The sequence below is a fragment of the Xenopus laevis genome, chromosome 6L (assembly GCF_017654675.1).
Source record: "Xenopus laevis strain J_2021 chromosome 6L, Xenopus_laevis_v10.1, whole genome shotgun sequence".
Lineage (NCBI taxonomy): Eukaryota > Metazoa > Chordata > Amphibia > Anura > Pipidae > Xenopus > Xenopus laevis.
The window spans coordinates 90,202,344-90,226,093 of record NC_054381.1 but is presented as its reverse complement, the minus strand read 5'-3'; the positions used below and the strand labels follow the sequence as shown (position 1 = coordinate 90,226,093).

The 23,750-nt window shown below is 38.4% G+C and overlaps 1 protein-coding gene across 1 annotated transcript; it reads right to left on the bottom strand.

Annotated features, from left to right (window-relative positions):
- LOC108719104 lies at nt 1-22,861 on the bottom strand. The gene is made up of 5 exons (XM_018267731.2): nt 22,716-22,861; nt 17,395-17,497; nt 15,158-15,328; nt 14,795-14,929; nt 1-193 (listed from the first exon to the last, which is right to left on the bottom strand). Exons 2-5 carry the CDS (start codon nt 17,495-17,497, stop codon nt 60-62), a joined length of 543 nt encoding a protein of 180 aa, XP_018123220.1. The 5' UTR covers nt 22,716-22,861; the 3' UTR covers nt 1-59.
- Nucleotides 22,862-23,750: the final 889 nt, after the last annotated feature.

Below are 23,750 nucleotides of genomic sequence, written 5' to 3'. Positions count from 1 at the left end.
TAAGTCATAAACACATTTTATTAGAATACATTCCATCTGCTAATTTAACAGACATATTTTTACTTCCACTGATTCTTCTCGTAATCCCAGTGAGAGGAGAAGCCAGAGATGGGATTAATTCTCATATCAATCATTCGTTTTGCTTGCATTGCTACCCAGTCCTCTGAGAGAGTGTGAGGAACAGGACCATACACTGGGGAGGAAGACACAATCAAGTGTTAGCAGCATCAAAGTATAATTTGCTATTGGCTTGTTGGCACAAATTATCAGATTATTTTTGGATCTATGGTTTCATTTATCAATAGTTTGTTCCAGTTTAATATTACTCTCAATTCTTTAGACAAATACAAGAGGTCCTTTGCACTCAACCCATTATCAATATATTAAGGACATTAAGGGGCAGAGAGTCGAATTTTGAGTTCATGGGAGTTATTTTAAACTCGCATGAACTCCCATGAATTCTAAATTTGACCAACTGAAATTTATTTTAAAAAAATCAAATTTTTTGTACTCGGGTGAATAGGATCGACCCACAAACTCGAATCGAATTCAAATTCTAATCGAGTTTTTTCTCTGAAAAAAACTTGATTTTCAGGAGGTCAGTAAACAGCCCCAAATTTATCCCAGCACATCTCCCATAGGCCAAAACAGCAATTCGGCATGTTTAAGGTGGCAAATAGTCGAATTCGAGTGCCAGTGTATGATAAATTTAAAAAATCTAAATAGAATTTGTAGAATTTGTCTATATGTATTTTGTGGTCACAGCCTCATTATTTGTGGTGAGCACAACTTTCCCAATGAAATTAGCTTTTGTTTGTCAGACCCTGCTGGCAGTTTTCAACAGTGCACCCCTGAGGCTGTTTAGCTCGGCCACTGCTTCCAGCCAACACGCCCTCCCAGTGGTTCTATAAATCTCACCACATCAGTGGTTTAACAGTGTCAGGAACATGCATTGGAATGCAAAACAACTCTTGGGATACGCAGCCTCCTTCTAAGAAGCAACATTTATGCTTAAACCTTGTGAATTATCTTTTTAATGGCTAAATATTGAATTAAATTGCTACTGGAATTATATTTGCCCATGTGTCTATAATATAAAGCAGAATGATATGGGAATACCAGAATGGAATGGGGAACATTAGATTAAATTAAATTAAAGAAGAAAAGCAGCAGTAGAAAATGTTTTATTAGAAATCACAAGGCTAAACAGGGTTAGGCAGCAGAGATCCCCAAGCACTTCTAAAGGCTTATATGTATATATGTTATATATCATTCACATTTAATCACATTTATAGAAAGATTTGAATGGTATACCCTGTTGTTAAAGGGATAATGTCATGGGAATTAATCAGTTAATAGTGCTGATCCAGCAGAATTCTGCACTGAAATCCATTTCTCAAAAGAGCAACCAGATTTTTTTTTTATATTCTATTTTGAAATCTGGCACGGGGCTAGACATATTGTCAATTTCCCTGCTACCCAAAGTCATGTGACTTGTGCTCTGATAAACTTCAATCACTCTTTACTGCAAGTAGGGTTGCCACCCGGCCGGTATTTTACCGGCGTAGCCAGTAAAACACCTGCCAGGGCCAGGGGTGGTATTGCAAATTTACCGGCAATGTAGCTGCCGGTAATTTGTAATACCATTTACAAAATCCCCTGCCCGCCGATGAAAACGTACATTTTCGTCAGCTTTCGGGCGGTGGCCCCGCCTTTTTTGTGACGCAACTCCCCATGGCTCCGCCACTTTTGTGATGCTACCCTTTTGCGGCGCCCTTCATCGGCTCCGCCCCTTTTTGTGTCACGCCCCGCCCCTTTTTTTTCCGCCCCCCACCATGGCCGGTAATTTTTTTTTTAAAAGGTGGCAACTCTAACTGCAAGTTGGAGTGATATCACCCCTCCTCCCTTCCCCCCCCCCCAAGCAGTCAAACAAAAGAACAATGGGAAGGTAACCAGATAACAGCTCCATAACACAAGATAACAGCTGCCTGGTAGATCTAAGAACAGCACTCAATAGTAAAAACCCATGTCCCACTGAGACAGATTCACTTACATTGAGAAGGAAAAACAGCAGCCTGCCAGAAAGCATTTCTCTCCTAAAGTGCAGGCACAAGTCACATGACCAGGGGCAGCTGGGAAATTGACAAAATGTCTAGCCCCATGTCAGATTTCAAAATTGAATATAAAAAAATCTGTTTGCTATTTTTAGAAATGGATTTCAGTGCAGGAGTCTGCTGGAGTAGCACTATTAACTGGTGCGTTTTGAAAAAAACATGTTTTCCGATGACAGGATCCCTTTAGATACAAGTGCAATAGGGCTTGTGTTGAACATACTTTTTACCTATTGTTTTTGATTACTTTTATGACTTTTCATTGTATCCCCTTCTTTGCTAACAATCAGAAATCAATAAAAACATTGAAACCTAAATTGTAACCTAGGTTTTTGATTCTATTTCTTTTAAATGTTGAAAAAAGTTTGTATAGGTGAATACTTTGTTTTTAATGTGCTATGAAGCATGATACATGAAATCCCCCCCCCTCAAGTTAAGTTACTTTCCACTACTTTTGCAAGAAAAAAATATGTGAACATTCAACAAAGCAGTAAAAGGAACTTCTTGACTTTATCAATCAAAACATAGCTTCCATGTCACAAGGTACAAAACCTTAGCAGATAAACTTGTTTGTGAAGCCAACCCATATTTATATTTGCATGTCCTGTGGGAGCTAGAGACACAGCTACTGTATACAGGTAAGTTAAAATGAGGTGTTACAACACAAACATGGGCTTTTTAGCTATATGGACCTGAATGGTATATGCCAAAAACACCATCATTGTATAGAAATCAATGACAGGAGGTGACAATAAAGGTAGAAGCTACTCAAGAATATTTACTCTGTGAATCTGTTGATTCACAACTTGTTACAGAAACTCTGGAATTAACACTATGTTCAGGGTAGCAGTAGCTCCAGGGTTACCCAGTGACAATAGGTGTATTTGCATACAATTCGCCAGAGCAGATCGGAAAGACACAACAATGCTGAGAAGTGCATGTGTTTGCATGCAAATACCTTTTAATGAATGGTATCAATATGCGCAATATTCCCATCCAATTTAGCTCATCCACACTTGAAGCTGAATGTGTAAATTCAGGGTTATGTTTATCAATAAACTGGTCTAAGACTTAAACCTAATTGTGCTCAGAAATAAAAAATGTAAGACTTTCCTACAGGGCTCACAATGGATAACTGAGAGTCCATTGGCTCAATGTTAGCACTGCTGCCTTCCAAGTTTAATTCGAGTCAAGGCACTATTTAAGTGTCTATGTTCTCTCCGAGTCTGTGTGGATTTCCTGCCGTGTTCCAAAATTGGAAACAGAAATGTAAGATAAAACTATAGGGCACAAATAAAACATTTTTGTACATATATGCAATATAGCAGGCAATGCAGAGACAGGAGTGTCTGACCCAAAGAGCTAATTATTTATTTGTTTGAATAAATGAGACAAAGTTGAAGTAAAACAAATTCTAGAGCTATAAGGCAGAAAGTTCTGGGGAAGTTTAAATGACCGAGCACTGCACAATGAAATGAGCTGAGGTCTCTGTATGTTATAAAAAACAGGTGGTCATGCCGTGTCCCTCTGCAATGTAAGCAATTCTACTTGGCTCATGTTCATTGTTCACGTGTTCTTTTCTTTTTATTTGATTGGTTTGAGTATCCGTACCCATGTGAAATTTGCAGGACGGCTGTGAGCTATGCATGCAGACACAGAGATTATCTGCTATATTGTGAATGCCAGTTACTCAAAGTACAGCAGGGACTATGGTTTACAGTTCTACAGGATGCGATCAACTTTTCATGCAAGTAACATTGAGGGAGAGTAAGCGTAGGATTGTCTGGTAATTATTCTGCCCTATACAGTTTGTGCATCAATGGGCCATCTGTCACAACAGCTTATTGGAACAGTCACAGATAGTGAAATTAGCTAGGAACAGTGGTACAGTATCCTATTTAGCTCCTACTGTGTAGGTGTCTACTTAAATTCATAATTTGATGTAAAGGCTTGCAAAATTTATATTTTATTAATTTGATAGTACCTTAAACCAGTTTCTGTTGCTAAAAAGGGTTATACAGTACAGTGTATTCAGTACTTGAAAAGTATATGGGCATTTTGTTACTAAATAATGTTCTTGGGGACACTTGGTAAGTAAGTATAGTAAGCTTTGTGCAATTTTAAATTAACTCTTCCTTTGCTGTAGAGCAGATTCTGTCTTTGCTAGTGGGAGAATTCTAATTCTATCTTTAAGTCCTCTGGAGTGTTGCACATTTGAATTGCTCAGGTTCAGGGTTTTGGTGCCCATTAGGTTCCTTCATCCCCAAGGAAACTCTGTGGTCAAGTTTCTTCCTGGATTGAAGGGGGGAGATCAATTCAAGTGATCAGGGATCATGGAAAATATGTTGCTAGCACAGGGCTGCAAGCTCTGGTAAGCCACAAAGCAACCCTGTCACCTATGAATAATAAAACACTGTTTCTCTATTATTTTAGTAAAAGTACAGATGACTACAAGGACTGTTAGATTGACTTGTATTCTCATTGTATTATTGAGCCCCAGCACTCCTATAGGTGTTGTACTAATTAGCAACCAATCTTTGCAATGGGGAGGAATTCATCACATGGTGGTCAAATCTGAATGTGCACAGTCATTTTCATATTTCTCCTCAGTTGCTGGCCTGCAAATGTTCATGCATGTGTAAAAACACATTCAACATGTACTCCTTGCATTTACCTATAGGTGCTTTCTGCATCTTGTTCCTAACCGAGCACAGGCTGCTATTGGAAACTTGAAGCTGCCACCGTCTTCGAACAGGCAGTAGGTCCAGAGTTCCACCAGGTCTGTACCGGAAGTCAAAATAGGCCCTGGCATTCCAATTACACAGAAAACCAAACAGCCCCCCATCAGCCCACTAGATAGTGACTGTCTGTGGCATCTTACACAAACAGCCCGTCTGGCATTTGCACAGATCCTGGTTCCCACAGCATCCTGCATCAATTTCTGTGCAGCACAAATGCCCCACAAGAATCTAGTGCCCAAGTCACTCATGATGCCAATTACACTTTCAGCCCAACTTTATCTAATTTGAAGTGCAAGCACAACTGCATCAATGTTAACGCATTGGCTGCAGTTGCCAAAGGCACATCTCTCCTTGGTTACCACAATTACATTGGAACCATAAGGAAAAGGGTGCATTATGTGGGGAAAACATCAGAACTGCACTTATCCTACTGTGGTACAGTAAGTAAATGAACCCTGACTTGTATCATATTAGCAAATTGTTTCTATAAGCCAGTGATCCCCAACCAGTGGCTCGTGAGCAACATGTTGCTCTCCGTTGCATTGATGTTGATCCCAGTCGCCTTATAGTAAATGCCAACATTGAAATTCCTGACCTAAAATCAAGTTTTGGAAGCATAAAGGCACATTTTTACTCCAACAGAGCCTCCTGCAGGCTAGCAGTCTACATGGGGTTATCAATTCGTGTATCACCGCCCTTATTTGGCATCCCCAATTTTTTCTTCTCCACCAGTTTTGAGTGTGGCTCTTAAGTAAAAGGTTGGGGACCCCTGCTCTAAGCCATTAACATTTGTAGAGTTTCTAAATTTGTCAAAATGTTTTATTAGTACACAGGACCCTACTGATATATTTTATTAGACCTCATGCCCCCATCCAAAATGCTAATTTTTTCTACCTAAATGCAAATTTTTCCTACGTAAAGCTATGCCATTTTTCTCCCAAGAGTGGCTTTGAGTCTTCCCTCAATGAGTTCAACTAGACTGGAGACTAAATACAACACAATGAACCCTACAGGATTTAAGGTGAATGCAATATGACCCCCCCTCCCAATAAATTCATATTAATTCATAGTGTGTTATCTGTCCAAAGCAAATCACACAGGTGACTTCATGAAAAGGATGGAGGATTGTTTTTCAAATTTGAGGACATTTTATGCCAATTTGTGCTTTAACAAATGTGTCAGAGACGAAATGGGCAGCACTCCAGGATAAAGTTAAAAATTTGCCTTTATTTACCAACAGCAGGGCAGCATAGCAACGTTTCGAGCCTCGCACGGCTCTTTTTCAAGCTGTTGGTAAATAAAGGCCATTTTTTAACTTTATCCTGGAGTGCTGCCCATTTCGTCTCTGATTCCTGTATTCCAGTGGGGAAGGACACTGCGGGAGGTGCACCCAAACAATTGAGAAAATTAACCAGGTGTGTGCCCCTCAAATCCTCTTTGAACTTTAACAAATGTGTTCCCAATTCTTTAGCATCTATAGTGCAACTTTACTATTTTTACAGGAGCAGTGATTGATGCTTCTGTTGTCTAAACATGAACTGAGGTTGGGGGGGCAATTTCTCTTTGAACTGCAGAATGAACCTGTTACTAAGTCAGTCACTTGTATAAACTGATAATGTGTGATAGCATAAAGGTCAATTCAGAGTGAAAATATATTATAAAGGAACGTTACAGGCAGTTATGACTCATGAAGGTTGTTGTTTTCTATATGCTACTCTTTGTAATGTAATGAAACAGATTTTGTGCAGTTTATAAGCTTCTAAACATGAGCCCAACATGCCACGAAATGAGGACTTCAGCATTTCTTATCACGTCACAAGTTTTTTTCTATTATCTGTCAGTTTCACTGACATCCAGCAAAGATGTGTTCACTTAATCAGGTATAGTCATAGTAATCATACCAGCAACTCTTTGATTCTATGTACTGTACATAAGAATATTTTAGCCATTGATAGCGATTTGTTTCAAAATCATTCTGTGACTAAATGGGAAATGAATGTGACATTCCACTGAGTTTACATATATTTAATTAATTAAACAGCTGTTTCATTGAGTCTGCTAAACTGCTTGTGAACCCTTTGACAAAATTTAAGGCACAATTGTATTTATCTGGTATGTTTGGGGATTGTAGGCACAATCCCACTGTCTGTATCTGTACCTGATTTTGGTTACTTAGGGCGTGCCTACACTTCTAATTCTAATGTCAGCATTCTAAATATGCAAAGGATTAATTTCTGTTTAAGTTTGTTATATTTCTGAACATGTATCCATGAGATGTGTGCCACTCCCTGTCCTACAGAGTCACTTATAGAGGCATGCAGCTTCCTTGTACTTTTGCACTGAGGTTCCCTTTGGTGGACATAACTGACACATACACAAACATGACTCTTTAACAAAAATACATTAATGGACAGAGGCCGACAGGCAGCAGGGACACACAGAGATGCTTATCATTTTAAATAAAGATTCGCTTTTCTGGCAGTTGTGGAGGAAATTCGTTAAAGAAAGGAAAGTTGTTGGCAGGCTTTAAGTCTTTCATCAGTGACAAAGGTGGTTTCTTGAGCAACACACGCAATAACACCAGGCCTTTTTTTATCTCTGTTGTCAGTTTAACTGACAAAAACATCTTGCTTTAACAAGGACGTAGGGTTCAAACAAGAGACATTCTTAAAGACACGTCCCCTAAATGGCAACAGCATCAAGCACAAAACAACCACAGAGGCTTTTCCTAATAAACTTGTGCTTGAATTCACTATGGGGATTATTTACCAAAACAAATTTATCTCATCATTTTATTAAACCAAGCTCAAATCAAACTCCCATACATAATTTTATATTATTTATCAATAAAATAACTTGAAAAAGTCAGGATCGTGAAAGACTCGATAAAATCGAGCAATTGTACAAATCTCTCAGATTTGACACGCGAATCGATTGAATTTTTCGGGTAATCGCCCAAAAACCACACATTTTTGGACTAAACCATTGCAGATCAAGATATCTTCAAATTGTAAAAGGGACATATGCCATTGACCTCGACAAGTTTGAGATTGCAGATTTTCAGATTCTGACTTTTTGCAGCTTCAGGGTATAATGAATCTTGAAAAATTCAAGTTTTTCCACCAAAAAACCACCACCAGAAAAAATCTAAGTTTAGTAAATAACACCCTAAAGGTTTTTTTTTTAGGTTTTTTAGGTTAGGAAGTAGTGTTCTGGCTATTATGTTAGACACCCAGTCACTCCAGCCTTTATACATTACATTTTTGGCTAACTAACTATATTAGAAACATTTTTTATTTTGCAAAGGCTATCTATTTAGCCAGTTTTTATTTTTACACTGAACAATTCCTTTAAGCTCATTTATAAACAGTGGGCAAATTAGCACCACAGCAACCAATCACATGTGAGTGATTAACCTGTAGCTGGCTGAAAAAAAGCTAATCACTGATTGGTTGCTATGGGTTACTGCCCAGTTGCAAAATTGCCCACTTTTTATACTGTTAGTAAGCCCTTGTATGTATTGAATCTTCCAGCCCAAGAGCCCTCATTTGGCAGTTCATATTAGCATGTAAATGGCCATATACGACTAAGAACTAAGTATGACTAAGAATAGTAATAATAATAGTCTGAAATCCACTAGATATCTAAAGGACTACATGCATGTTCCAGTGATATCCCAGGGTTCTCTAATAGATTCTGATGTATGGTTCCCTTTATCAGGGTTTCAGTGCATCCTGGGTACAAGAGGTTTAACAGCCCCCCGCCCAAAAAAAGAATTCATGCAAGCTGATGATCCCTTTATTTAGGAGAGAAATTAATATACAAGAAGGTAATGTACTGATATTGTAAATACAGTACAACCATAGCAATCAGTCATTTCTTTGCTATAATTTTATAAAAAACCAAAACTAACCTGACCCGGTGCAGTTTGTTTCCCATGTTATATTTTCCCATGAAAATAAGCCTGAAATTTTTAATTGAGAACAAAACCGCTGACTGTTGGGGTTTGGAAGGAATGTCTGGATTCAAACAATATTCACCCCCACCCTCACAGATCTGACTGCACCTGTGTGTGTCAAAATATCTAATAAAAGAATTTCTACTTGTGCAAAAATGACTGGAATGCCAAGGAGCAAGGTACTCGATTAATCTGTTGAAAAGAGGGTTAGACGTCACCCCACTTCAGATTCTTCCCCATCTATGTAACTGAATGTATGCACGTTCTCAGCATTCTAGCAGTATATATTACATATGTGTTTTATTAGACAGAGCACTGGGCAAAGCCAGCAGCAAATTAAACAAACAATCACAAAGCCTGGACTCATTTAAAAACTCATACTTTTAGCTATTTACATTAGAAGCAGAAGTCAGACTGTCTATTTGTTTTTTCACTTTTTACCTACTCTGATATTTTGTGTATACAGACAACTAATCAGTGGCGTAACTAGAGTGCGCCGGGCCCCCCCTGCATAAAAATCTTCAGAGGGGTCCAGCGCACTGCGATCCCCATCCTCCCACCTCATTCCTGTCTCCACCCACTTTCCATCTGGACTTGCCCACTCCCCACCCAAATGCGCCCACTCCAGTATCCAGGCTCCGCCCACCATTTGCCCCATGCCGTCACGATCTGCTTCCCCGCTGCAGGTAAGAGAGCAGCTGGGGAAGGAAGGGGGGATATTGATGGATATAGAGGAAGTAGACCCCACAGTCCAGGCCCCCCTTTTCCCCAGGTCTGCTTCCTCTAAAGTTACACCACTGCAACTAACTGTGATGCTTTCAAAAGAGGGTGACCATGTTATAGCCCTATAGCCTTAGGCTAGGGCCACACGGGGGCAGAAAACCACTATATGAAATCTGTGGGCTGATTTCTGCCCTACCGCAGGCAGTAGCCTCCTCTCTGTTCTTTGCTGAATCGGCTCAGCGTGAACAGACTAGGCTGGTTTTGGCGAAGAACCATGAGTCTCTGAGCTGAAATACACCAAAGTTTGTTCAAACCGAACTGATTCAATGAGGAAGAGAGAGAGGAGGCTCCTGCCAGCGGTAGGGCAGAAATAGGCCAGTGTATTTCTGCTAGCAGTTTTCTGCCCCCTGTGGCCCTAACCTTAGATTACTAATAGCACAGGAATTTGGGATGAGCATAGCAAAGAAATAATCAGTTTTGATGGAATATTTCATTTAAAAATGTTGCCCTTATTTACTAAAAAAAGTGCAAACTGAACCAGTGCGGTAGCCAATACCAACCAATCAGCAGTTGTCTTTCATTAGAGGGGTAAAAAAGCAAAAGCATCACTGCTGAATCCATTGATTTGAAATTGTAACGCTTTTTATTGGCTCTACTGTTAAAATCATGCTCATATGGAAGAAAAAAGCTCTAGTTGAAAGGGTTAATATCTACAGCCTCACAATGACATAGGATTTATGCCTTAATGAGAGGGCACTGTGCCATCGTGAATAGCAGAAACAAAGTTTTAAAGGGAGTAGGTGCCAAAATATTTGTTTTGTTCTGCAAAACAATTGGGTTCTTTCTGGTCTGTGTTTTCCTCTTCTTCACCTGATTCCCATTACACAGCAGAGCTTTTATTTTGTAAACCTTTGGTCTTTTTTTATTTTAAGATTTTTTAATCAGCAAGCAGGTATTCCTATACCACTGGCTCTTGGATCAGTTTTGCCACTCCTCTGCATGTGAATAGGAATTCCTACATAGGAATAGCACCTAATTGCTTTATTTGGCTCAGGACCATTCCTTAGTAGAAAACAAAGCTTGAAGTGTTATCAAATAATGGGCCAGTTTCAGTTGAAAAAAAGCATATCTTCTAATTTACTCCCAGATTTTCCCATAGAGCCAGATGCAATTCAATGAGAAACTCTATTAAAGTCTATGGGGGAAAACAGGAACTGAATTAGGAGAAAAGTTTTTTCTCTGCCAACTGAATCTCGTCCGTATGTTTTCATGTGATGGAATTAATTCTCGTCCAATATAAGAAAATATGTTATAGGCAATATTGAGAAGCTTTACTTTAATTTCCAAACAAGTTACATGTATTGCTTCTTTGCCAGTATCAGTCTGACAGGTTTCCCACTATGAGATCCAGTGGAGGCAATTGGTGCAAACAGTAAGAGTGAATACCAAGTCACAATGTGACAGCTGTTTGGAAATACACCATTTTCTGGGGGGTTTGTGAATGGGTGGCAAAAGGTCCCAGGGGTCCAAAGTACCTCAACTGAGTGATTACTATCAGAAAACAATAGCTATATCTCCTTAAAAGAGAAGGAAAGGCATAATCACTTAAGGGGTGACAAAATGCTAGGCACCCCCCAGCAGGGTCGGACTGGGGTATCCAAGGCCAACCAGGGCTGCTACCAGAGGGCCCCCCACACCCCTCTAGGGCCCCCCACACCCCCCTCTGGTGCCACCATTGCACGTTCACCCACCATCAGTCCCTCCCCACACCCAGGCACCATTGTATAAATGTAACTTTTGATGCGATTGTAGAGTGAGGGAGGGCAGCGGCCCAGCTATAGAAGCAACAGGATCGAAGTATGGAGGGAGGTTCGGCGGGCAGTGGCAGAGGCCAGATCAGGTATGGGTCAAGGGAGGGCAGCGGGAGAGACCAGGATTGAGGGAGGGCAGCAGGGGTGGCCAGATCAGGCCAGGACTGAGGGAGGGCACTGGGGGAGTCATGGCAGTACTCCTGTCACTGAAAAATACAGTGGCCCATGGTATTACTATTGGAGTACAATATGATGTTGAATCCTCTATGTGTCACCAGACTCCCCATGCAGTTATTTGCTTTTTGGTTTGGCATTTCACTCTACTGCGAATGTGTACCTGGACAGCAGTGGCGTAACTATAGAGGAAGCAGACTGAGAGGTTGTGGGGGGGACTAGACTGAGGGGTCTGCTTCCTCTACAGCTGAAAGAAATACCCCCCTCCCCAGCTGGTCTCATACCTGTGGCAGGGAAGGGGGACACAGGCAGCTCGGAGACTGCAGGGCAGGGTGGGGAATAAGTAGATTTGGGGAGTGTGCCGGTGGGAGGGCTGGGGATCACGTTGCGCCGGGCCCCTCCAAAGATTTGTTTTGCGCACTCTAGTTATGCCACTGCTGGTCAGAGCCATAGCGAGGGTCATGGTGCAAGAAGAAGATGGTTACATGGTACAGCTACAGTTGGACCCTGGGTGTACCATGTAATGCAGTTTTCTGCAAACAGGTGCACAATCCCTGTTCTCAGGCGGAGAGAAATGAATTTGCTCCCTTCCGTATTTCGGCACAGAAAAGTACAGCTTACGCTTGAATGCAGGTACATAGAGCAGAGCAGAGGCCAGCTTTCTTGTTTCTCGGTACAATTTCTGCTTTGCTCTGTGTACCTGCACTCAAGCGAAAGCTGTACTTTTCAGTGCAGATACACAGAAATGTGGAAGGGAGCAAATCTGCCTCTCTCCGTCTGCAGAACAAACACAGGCTGAGAGCCCTTGCCCTTGCCCTTATAATCACTGGCGGTAACTAACATTTTGGCATCCCCCCCTTTTTGGAATTTTGCCTTTTCTTCTCCCTTGAGAGATGTAGTGGTTTGGAGGAGAAAACCTCTTTAAAATAATTCTTTATTCTTCCCCATTCTATATGACATGGTATTTTTCGACACTTTGTCACCTGTGAGAGAGTCCATCTCCCACAGGTAATAAACTGCTTTGTCTGTCATTGCAATGTATAGCCTGACATTCAGATATACTTTGTCATAACAGCAAAGCACAAGTTAGGTCAGTGGTTACCCGCATACCTCCAGTGTATCTTGTGTACAGCAAAATGCCGGTACAGAAGATCCACTCAGATCCACTTGTGTGTTTTTTTCACTTAAATCCACCTTGTGTGAGGTGAGTGCACATTTCTACTTGCTGAACAGGGTGCAGATCAAAGCAGATTGGATTTTTATTCACCAGTGGAGGGGAATCTCCGGACATAACATAGGCCTTAAGGCTATGACAATGTCCTGCTCTGTTTTTTAAGATTGGCTAAATATGCCCCTAAAATCCTATATAAGTGAAAAGAGAGCTATTCAATTGCTGATGAATATTAAATACGCATATCTGATATTTTATATATAGGGAGCAGAATATTACACAATCAAACACATTTCCAATGCACAGGAACTATTGTCTCCCTTCTGCATTTTCCATTATTTCAGTTGCTTAAATCTAATGTGAGAATAATGTCATTAGAGCAAGCAAGCTGGATGTACAGTCAGAACCTGATATAACGTGTATCTTTAAAAGCCTCCTACAAATTGCCATCTATAATTAAACAGTTCCTGGTCCATAAAAAGGTTTCAACTGATCTCAATGAAACGAGGCATACTTAAAATCTAGAAACAGTGCATTCTGTTCTTTGTATATTAATGAGCTCTAAAATTTAGCATTCAGTACTGGTCTGTTTTAATACAGTCATACATATCACCATGCAGTTTTATATAAAAAAAATATATATATATAAAAAATTTGGACAACAAAGACTAAAAACATCAGACATGCATTAGTGTTGTAAAAATGTTACTTTCACTTATTATGCTTCACTGTTTTTTTTTCCCCTGAAAACTCTTTTGGGTTAAATGAAAAAAATCTCTGTTTAATTCCTCTCAAACAGTTTGGAGAAGGAAGAGTTAAATTTAAAAAGGAAATCCACCTCCTACTTAAATTATCCAATTAGTAGTGCCATCTAGTGGTCACAAATGATATCTTAATTTTGTGGGCGTAATTTTAGTCGTTTTCCATTTTAATGGTTAGTGAAAGATTTGGTTAATTAAAACGATTGAATTCCCAGACTTTGTTATACATACTTTCCTAATTGGACAATAATCTTGAACTGAAACCATGTGGCTTAAAGAGATCCTGCTTCTTTAGAACAACCATATAATGAATATATGGTGAGCAAATCTATGGGGGTTATTTACTAAACCTCGGGGGTTTTTTTTTTTGGTCAAGGTTTTTTGGGCAAAAAGAAATAAATAATTTAATTTTGAGATTTATTATTTCCTAAAGTCGAAATCTGAAAATCTACCATCTGAAACCTGTCGAGGTCATGTAGAAATCAATGGCAGATGTCACTTTTACAATTTTAAGAGATCGTGATCTGCGCTGGTTTTCATCCGATAATATGAAAAATGTAGGTTTTCAGGTAAAAACCGAAAAAAAATTAGCGATTTGGGCGTCAAATCCAAAAGACTCGTAAGATTCGGTTTTATCAATCTTTTCCTAACCTGACTTTTTCAAGTTATTTTATTGATGAATAAGTTAAAATTATGGAGAGTTTGGTTGAGCTTGGTTTAATAAATAGATTAGATAAATTCAAGATTTAGTAAATAATGTGTTTCCCTTTATTTGGGGATCTTGGTGAATTGCAAAACCAGTGAGGTTGTAGCAGCTATAAGAAGACTATTCCAATATTACAATCTATTGTCAATGTAGTGTCGTTTTTACCATAATTAATAACTGTTAGATAGATACTGTAGCTAGATAGACAGATGATATATATATATTTACAGTAACTCAACATAGCAGCAGACTCGGTGTTCCACAAGCATCCCTGAAGACCCACATATAACATGATGTATTCTTATGGCCTTCCAAAAATAAGGAGCACACTGTGTATACAAAATGCTATGCCTTCATATTTTGTATTATATGGAAGAAAAAAATATTTAGATAATCAATATAAATAAGGTATATTTTACATTTAGACAGTGTTGCTGTACCCCGTAGTCATATCATGGTTCACTCTATTATCGTTATCACCAATTCTACTCTGACAAAGAGCAAGAAGAAAGTATATATAGTATATATAATTAAGGGCACATGATTATCAGGAAAGAAACCAGTGCATGCAAAACTAGTGAGTAGAAAGTGCATAAAGCTATCTCTTTCAGTAAATAAGAACATAAAAAAGAACAAACCATATACACGGTGCCACCAGAGATATAGTCCACCAAAGGCCAAGAAGTACATCACGGCTCCGACAATGGTTTTCCATTCTGATTTTGAACTTGAATTCATTTCTGCATAGGACTGGTTAAAGCTAAGGTGATATACTGCAAGAGAAAACAACAGACAAAACATAGTTCCGAATTATTTTCCATCTGCATCCAACAAACTACATAGTAGATTATGCAAAACAAGCCAACATAAGACTCTACAGCTATTCTAGATGCATTCAAACTGGCCTTTAATCCGAGGCCTGGTATCCTAAAATAATGACTGATTTCATGATGACAGGGTTATAATACTCTGTCATTCAATAAAGAATAAGAGCAACATACAGGCAAGCTTCTCCTCCTTGGTTAGCTGGTTCCAGGGTCCATTTTCCTTCTGCTTTAAAGCCTTCTGCTGAGTGTTCAGGTCAGATACATAGGGTACATCTGGCAGAGGGTATTCTCTGCGTTCACAGTACATTGGCTTGGTAAAATCAATAGGTTTGTTGGTAGTTATATCTGCAAGAGAACAAATTCAGTCACTTGCTGAAAGTTTAACAAACAAGATGTGACATCAACAAGGATTCTAAATTGACAGGCCCGATTTTCATCAATTTACCCACAGCAACCAATAATATCTTTGCTTTCCTTTTCTACTTGGTAGTAAATTGCCGATAGATTCTATTGACAACTGGGGGCCCATTTACTTAGCTCAAGTGAAGGAATAGAAGAAAAAAAACTTTGAATTTCAAATTTTTTTTTTGGCTACTTCGACCTTCCACTACGACTTCAAATCTAACGATTCAAACTAAAATTCGATAGTCGAAGTAGTGTCTCTTTAAAAAAAACTTTGCCAGCTAAAACCTACCGAGGTACCATGTTAGCCTATGGGGAAGGTCGAAGATCGAACAATTCGAAGGATTTAATCGTTCGATCGAACAATTTTTCATTCGATCGAACTATTTGCGGTAAATCCTTAGACTTCGATATTCATAGTCGAAGGATTTAAATTTGGCAGTCGAATATCGAGGTTAATTAACCCTCGATATTCGAGCCTATGTAAATCTGCCCCCTAGAGTTGTGTTATTTAGCACCTATGTTAATAAATGAGCCCTTAAGTGTAGAAAGATATTTTTGAATTGAAATCTGACATTTATTTCATATTTGCTAGTTATACACAATATACAGTACTCAAATCAGACTCTGCTCAGCCAAGTGAACACTTGTATAGACTTGAAAGAATGGAATTTACAAACATACAACTAATTATATTAGGCCAACACTTAGAGGCTAATTTATTAAGAATTGAGGGGTCGGGGTAGTGCACCTATAGGCTATTTCTTAAAAATCGAGGGGTCAGACTGATCACCTTGGAGTACCAAAACAAACTGAAGCAATTTCCACTTGTATAAAAGCAAATAGATAGCAATGGGTTATTTCCTGTACACAAAACAAATGATCTGATTGATTTTTATTGAAAATCCTACATATTAAAAAGGTATTTCGTCCTCTCCATACAGGCTAGATTAGGAGAGTTATGGTTATGGCTGCCTGTGACCAGTGGCAGAACTATTGAGTATGCAGACCCTGTGGTCACGCGGAGGAGGGGGGTGTTGGTGGACTGTGGGGTATGCTTCCTCTAGCAACGTATTGCATCACCAAGCCTTTGAGAAATATGCAAATATTTTTCTATGCCTATTATTGCTTTACAGACTTCCAGTCTAGGTCTATCGTGTATCATAAACCTTGAAAGATAAGCAACAGTAAAAAAAATTAAAAAAGTGTAAAAATCTCTATCTCTATGGGGCAGATTTATCAAAATGTGAGATTAGAGCTCACCAGAGAAAAGCCATTTTTCTATTCATTTCTATGGGATTTTTAGAAGTAGATTTATCAAATGATGTACGCTAACTTTCACCCATTGATTAATACACTTCTAAAAATTCCATAGGAATAAATAGAAAGTAGGTTAATTTTTTTTTAGTGAGCTCTAATCTCACATTTTTACACTACAGCCTGTATCTTTCAACATGTTACCAGTGTCTTTGCTTTAAGGAACAGCCATACACACTTGTACTGTACTATTTATAACAATTCCATAAATCCTGTTATATGTGACTATAAAGAAGAGCAGGGCTCATTTTAGGGTATTGCAAATTGGGCTTTTGCTCTGAGCCACCAATAAGAGAGCCCCCTCCCACTTTAGCCAGAAGATGTCATTGAGTAACAACTGATATTCTTAGTATACATGTCAGGGGTGTCCATTGTGTGGCCCTCCAGCCAAAGTGTGCCAGGAGATCAGCAACACCTTGATTGTACCAGGTTGTACTTTGATGATGAACATTTTTTTTCTTTAGTTCAAGTTTCTTCATTGACCAGGGTCATGAATTTTCTTAATATGGCCTAGAAATTACAATGGCCTTCTGCCTAAATTGTAGCCAACTGCTTTACTGTCTAGCCATACACTGCATAAACATGGAAGTAATGTAGCAATATGTCTTAGATGTGGCAGTGCACTCATCCTCTGGCTCTTTGGTCCTAGCTGTGCTGAAGATATTCCTTATTCTTTATTTAAATACACTTACCATAACCACGATCCAGAGATGCAGACACAGGAGAGGTAGTGGAAAGACTTCTCCATGCGATTGACCGTACTACTCTAATTGTGCGTGCTGCAGTTGATAGCATCTACAAAATGATAATGATGTTTAATGTGATACACATTGCCCATAAAACATGGTTTCTGTTTTAGTTAAGGGTCTACTATTGAGCTGCCTCTATCATGACATTCTACACAATATGCACACATGGCAGTAAAAAAATAGACATAGAAGGCACATATAAACTGAGCACAAAAGCTCACTGAATATACAGTATGCTTAGTATTAAAAGTATCTGTGCATTTCTAATGTGTTTTAGTTCTTTTCTACCTGCCCTGACTTCTATCTGTACCAAAACAATGTAGAGTCTGCCATTTAGCGTAGTCCTAATGTGGCGTAACTAGATGTTACTAAGCCCCATAGCAAAATAATTTTAGGGCCCCCAACATTTTTAGAGGTTGTCCTGTTTTACCAATATATATTGAAATTGTTCATTAGTTAGGGCCTCATGTTGCTCCTATACCGTCTAGGCCCCATTGCAGCCACAGGGTCTGCTTCCTCTGTAGTTACGCCCCTGTGTTCTGGTGCTACACACTACCGGCAGCCCCCCTACTCTTTGGCAACTACTGGAATATCGTTAAGTACTGGCAGCCCCTAGGTTGTTTGAGGATTTACGTTAGTGCTCAAGGTGGCTGCTATAAGCAGCAAAACATAGGCCAGAATACAGAGGCTTACCCTGGGGATGACATGACATCCCACAAAACAAATGCAATAATTCAGAAAATGCAGCTGAAGTTGAAGAGTGATAGTCCAAGCATTTATAAATGCAAAAATCTGCTGCCCTGATATCTGTAATGCAGTGATGAGGCTCCGGTTCTTTGGTGTCAAAGTGTGAGGAAGTAATTAACTGCTGTCCTGTGAATGGGAAGCACCATTCCACATCTGCTTTGTTGTAAAACTACGTTTACCATTTTCATAGGCGTTTTAAGAAATCAGAAAATGTGTATTGTTTAACCAAATACTAGTCATTTATTTAACAAGCCTGGAACTTAGACCCAAGAAATGATCTTTTACTATATAGAAATAAGAGGATCATAGCTTTCTGAATTACCTTTTAAACTTGAACTCTTCTTGCCATTGGTTCTATGCTCTAGATAAGCAGTGAGTGCCATTAAATGCAGCAGCTTATTGTCCTATAATAAAGGAAAATCTCCTGTCTACCCTTTACCTAAAGGCAATCTCTCCTTTGCCAGAAGGGAGTAAACATGGCTTTAATATGGTGGATAATAAAATCCTTACTGACCTTTCATGAGATTTCAGGTGGTGATTAAGAAACACACACATTTCAACACAAAAGTACAGGTAGAGGATCAGTTATCCAGAAACCCATTATCCAGAAATCTCCAAATTACAGGAGGGCCATCTCCCATAGATTTCATTTTAATCAAATAATTCAAAAATGTTAAAATGATCCCCTTTTTCCAAACAATAAAACAGTACCTTGTACTTGATCCCAGCTAAGATAACATGAATCCTTCCTAGAGGCACAATAACCCTTTTGGGTTTAATTAATATTTAAATGTTTTTTTAGTAGACTTAAAGGAGAACTAAACCCTAAAGTTAAAAAAAACCTATCCCCTACCCTACATAGACCCCCTCTTTCCCCCCCCGCCTAAGTGTTACCCCGGGCAAATGCCCCTAAGTCTTTACATACCCCTATGGGCAGATTCTGTCCTAGCGGAGTCAGCCGCTTTGGTAATACTTAAGCTGGGGGGGTCTATGTAGGGTAGGGGGGAGTGTTTTTTTTTAATTTTAGGGTTGAATTCTCCTTAAAGGTAAGGAGATCCAAATTAACGAAAGATCCCTTATCTGGAAAACCCATGGCCGTGATCATTCTGGATAACAGGCTCATCATACCTGTACAAACTACTGTTTTATTTTTAGATAGAATTTTTTTTTTTTTAATTATTTGCTTAAATCGGACTCTATGGAAAGCGGCCTTCCCAAAATTCTGAGCTTTCTGGATAATGGGTTTCCAGATCTATCGGTACTGCAAAATCTTCATAGAATTAAAAGTGTAGAAAAGAAAGATGTAGATTTTCTTATAAGAAAATAACTCAATATTATTATCAAAGTCTAGTGCACAAGCAACAAGAACCAATATGATTGCTAAAATTTTGACCTGCCTATCTGTGATTATAGTGTCAAACATTCTTCTCGGGTGTGTGTGATATAAAAGTTAATATTTTTTATTGAACTTCATATACAAGCAGTTGATTATTAACTTGATAGGAGCTGTTCAACCTGTTACCAGTTTCTCTGCATTTTTAAATACCATTTAGCCATCACTGATGCTGTTTGCTTCATGCACAGAGAGTAAAGCAGCCCTCTGTGACAATGACAAAAACAACTATTTATAGTGCAATTTAAATACATCACAAAAGAACCTGAAAATTATGAGTATCAAGAAATGCTAGAAATTATATTATCTGAAGTGTAGGATCTAAGGAGCCGACTGAAAGTAGCATTGTACCGGCACTGCAGGTGTGTGTGTGTTTGCAACCAACATATGACAAAGCAAGATCAAAAGGTGCTGGTGCTTAAATGGTTAATCACTAGTGTTAGCAATTACATACTATGAAGCACTTTACTGAGAATAATTCATATCATCTCCCCACCAGCTTTCAAATAAATTCATAAGACGCCCATAAATACATACTAGGGTCTTCATTATTGAGGGGGGCTGGAAATCACAAATTCTGCGTAGTTATAATATAACTTAAAACATCCTCCAGCATTAAAACTCTGTAGCATTGAAAGAGATCCTAATTATATGTTGTTGAGACCTATTTATAAAGAGGGGCCTGACTATTTCTTTATTTATTGGAACAAAGTTTCCTTTTTTCCAAATAAAATACATGCTCTAAAACACAAATAATAAAAAAAAACCTTTCTATAGTATTTACATAACCTACCATTGCCATTATTAACCCTGGAAGTGATGCTTATTATCTTCTGGTCAGCTACTGAAGTTGTTTTTGACATGGTAAATAACTGCGTGTCTTTTGCACTTACCACCAATAAATTAAAACATTTTGTATAAACATTTAGGGACAGATTTATTAAGATTTAAGTTGTTTTTTCTATTAAAATTCAAGTATTCGAGTTGTATTTTTGGTAAAAACTTAAATTTTGGGTTAAAAAAAACCTCGAATATTCAAGATTTATTATACCTTGACCCTGGAAATAGCTTGAATCCGAAAATAAACCACTGAAAACCTGTCGAGGTTCTATAGAAGTCAATGGCAGAGGTCCCTGGAACCATTTAGCCTGCTTGATGTTCAACTATTTTTCAGAAAACTCAAATTGACTCGATTGATTTGAGTTTTTTTTGCCGAAAACTCAATAAATTTTTGTTTTAGGGCTGTGGGACTAAAACTCGCAGAATCAAGTTTTTGCCAATAGAGTTCTTTCTTAAATAAGATGCCATTCGAGTTTCGAGGTCATTCTAGTTCATTCGACTCTTGATAAATCAGCCCCCTAGAGTGATGTTTTCATATTTCCCATTCCATATTCTAATGCTGTAACCCTTTTATATTCTAATAACCTGATGGGCTACAGGTTTTTTTAATGCTGGCCCTTCCATAGTTTAATTTAAGGTAACAGCGGGCCCAGGTCAAAGATTTCATTGATGGACCCCATGCAGCCACCACAATGAATTTGCGACAGTACTGCCCTTAAGTATGTACACTTAAATATTATAAGGCAGGCAATTTATATTCCAGCTATGTACTGTTCACTGCCATGGAAGGAAGAAGAATTGATTGTAAATATCCATAATATTTTCTAGTAAAAAGAGAAGTTGTAAAATTTCTGAAAAAGTCTAATTTCCCAAGCTAGTGTCACCATTCAATACACACTGTGTATTTTCTCCATTGCTTTTGGTACTGTAACACTACAGGGACACTCACCAGTCAAACACAGTAGTGATGGTATTGTCAGGAACTAGAGAACTGCTAATGCAAGGCAGTAACATAAAATGTATATTGTATTCTAGGGATACGCTGAAATAGAAATATCTGTCTCCAATAGACTGATTTTGCTTCCAATAAGGATTAATTATATCTTAGTTTGTATCAAGTACAAGGCATTCTTGTATTATTACAGAGATAAAGGAAATCATTTTTGGATTATTTGGTTAAATAAAGTGTTTGGGGGATGACCCTTCCATAATTCATAGCTTTCTGGATAGTGGGTCCCAACGGATGCCATATCTGTACTATTTTTGTCTACATACGCATATAAAGCACTACATACTCTTCTTGCTTTATAATAAGCAGAACTTTTAACATACTGTATATATAAAACTCTCAAGAAAAAAATAATAAATGCTACAGGGATTTTACTAGTATGCACACACACATTGCAGTCTAAGTACCAACTTAACAGTTTGTTTCCATGCCTCTGCACCCATATAGCCCCCAGTGTATACAGTAAAGGCAGAATTGAAATCAAACACTTCCTAATTCTTCATTGTCTTCATTGAAAAACCACAACTAGAACAATCAACCTAATGTACGATGGTGCAAGACGCCTGGGGCTGCTGCCTCATTCTGACAAACATATTTCAATGTCATTTTTTAGTTGTGTCTAGAAAAAACTTTTGAGGGTTTGGTTGCAAATGAAGCTTGCTGCTGCTGTGCACGTAGTCACGTAGTACTGCTTCCCCATCTCAACCAGGAACTGCTAGATAATAACCATTAATAGTGTACAGGACTCTGCTGTGGTGGCTGTGCATATAAGTATTAAATGATGTGTTTTCACAAAAAAATTATTTGTGCATTGATGTTCTGTTTGTGTCTGTGTGGATTCTACGCGTTCTCCATTTTCCTCCTACACCCCAAAAAATTCAGTCAGGTTAATTGGCTCCTCATTTGCTCCCTGTGAGTGTTTGTGAATGTAGTAGACAACTAATGCAAATGATGAATATTCTATCTAAAGTGCTGTGTAAGATTTGAACATTATATAAAGAATATAAATATTTTAAAAATGTGTCTGTTTTCAAATGATTTTAATGAATGAAAAATTGATTGCTGCATGCAAATCTAATGAAGTGCAGAAACAATTCCCTTTTTGAATTCTATTATATTGTTACTGAGACAATTAGAGAAGTAAACATTAGTAATCCCACTGCAAAAAAACAAAAACATTGTTTTTTTCTACACTGTTTATGTTGATAAACCATTGTATATATGTGTTCTGTCTTTTATTTAATGGCTCAGATAAAAAATGGTCAAAGTCCTTACCTTTGCAGCTGCTAGGTACGTGCCTCAGTCTGCACTCTAAATGGTGTTCAGATGCTCAGTATGTCCTTATATATATAGCAGCACAAACAGAAAGTAGGTGTTGTTGGCTCCCAGCCAGACCAATCTCCCTTCACAATAGGAAGTGACTCTGAGAAAAAGTTACAATGCAAAACCAGCTGGTCCAGAGATCTGATCATTATACTGTCCTTTGTGCACTAAAACATGCACGTGCATGCAGTATCCCTTTCCATATTTTTCCATGCTATGATAACCTAGTACCACTCTGATATAGAGGCACCAGATGTTACTCTCATCACTAATAGCAACTAGCCAACAGGTAGCATTTACTGGTCACCTGTTTCAAAGTAAACATCTTAATTACTGCACCTGGGCAAACCTTGTGCTTTTTATTATCTATGGGGGGGTCACTATAATGGTGAATGTTTAAGTTTGACTGGCAATTCACAGTGTCAATTTTCTTTCAACAAGAATAATTATTTTTCTTCTTATGAAGGTTTTTTGTACCTCGACTAATTTAAACATCTTGAAAAAATTCTAATGTTTGCTTATTTATTAAAAAATCTGAATATAAAATATTTGCATGAATGAAGTTGTGAATATAATTCAAATAGCTCAAATTTGTACCATTTTCAATGCAAAGCTGCATAAAAAATACACTTTAAATTTGCCCCACTATCTTTTACATGAACTCCGCAGCTTTTAGATGCTGAAGTTTTACAATCAATTTTTTTCAAAACTTATCGTACTTTCACGTTTTTGAAAGCATAATTTGATTTAAGAAGTTTCAGTGCAAAATATTTTGAATCGCAGCAGAACTTTGAGTTTGAACATTGATAAATCACCCACCTAGGGTACAACTACACGGGCGTTTTCCCCTCGATTGCACCGGATCTGACGCTCTGCACCAAAACGCAGGCTCTGTTACTAAAATAAAAGAGCCAGCGCCAGAGGCACGGGAGACAGACAAACAGGCAAATAGGGTAATATAGTTTTGCAATGTTGCCACCTCTTGTG

Excerpts from the sequence above, each read along its gene's own strand:
- LOC108719104 (XM_018267731.2), bottom strand. The coding sequence starts at position 17,497 with ATGCTATCAACTGCAGCACGCACAATTAGAGTAGTACGGTCAATCGCA. Across the intron at positions 14,930-15,157 it reads CAAGGAGGAGAAGCTTGCCT|TATATCACCTTAGCTTTAAC; the intron begins GTATGTTGCTCT and ends TTTCTCTTGCAG. Across the intron at positions 194-14,794 it reads CTGGTGGCACCGTGTATATG|TGTATGGTCCTGTTCCTCAC; the intron begins GTTTGTTCTTTT and ends CTTCCTCCCCAG.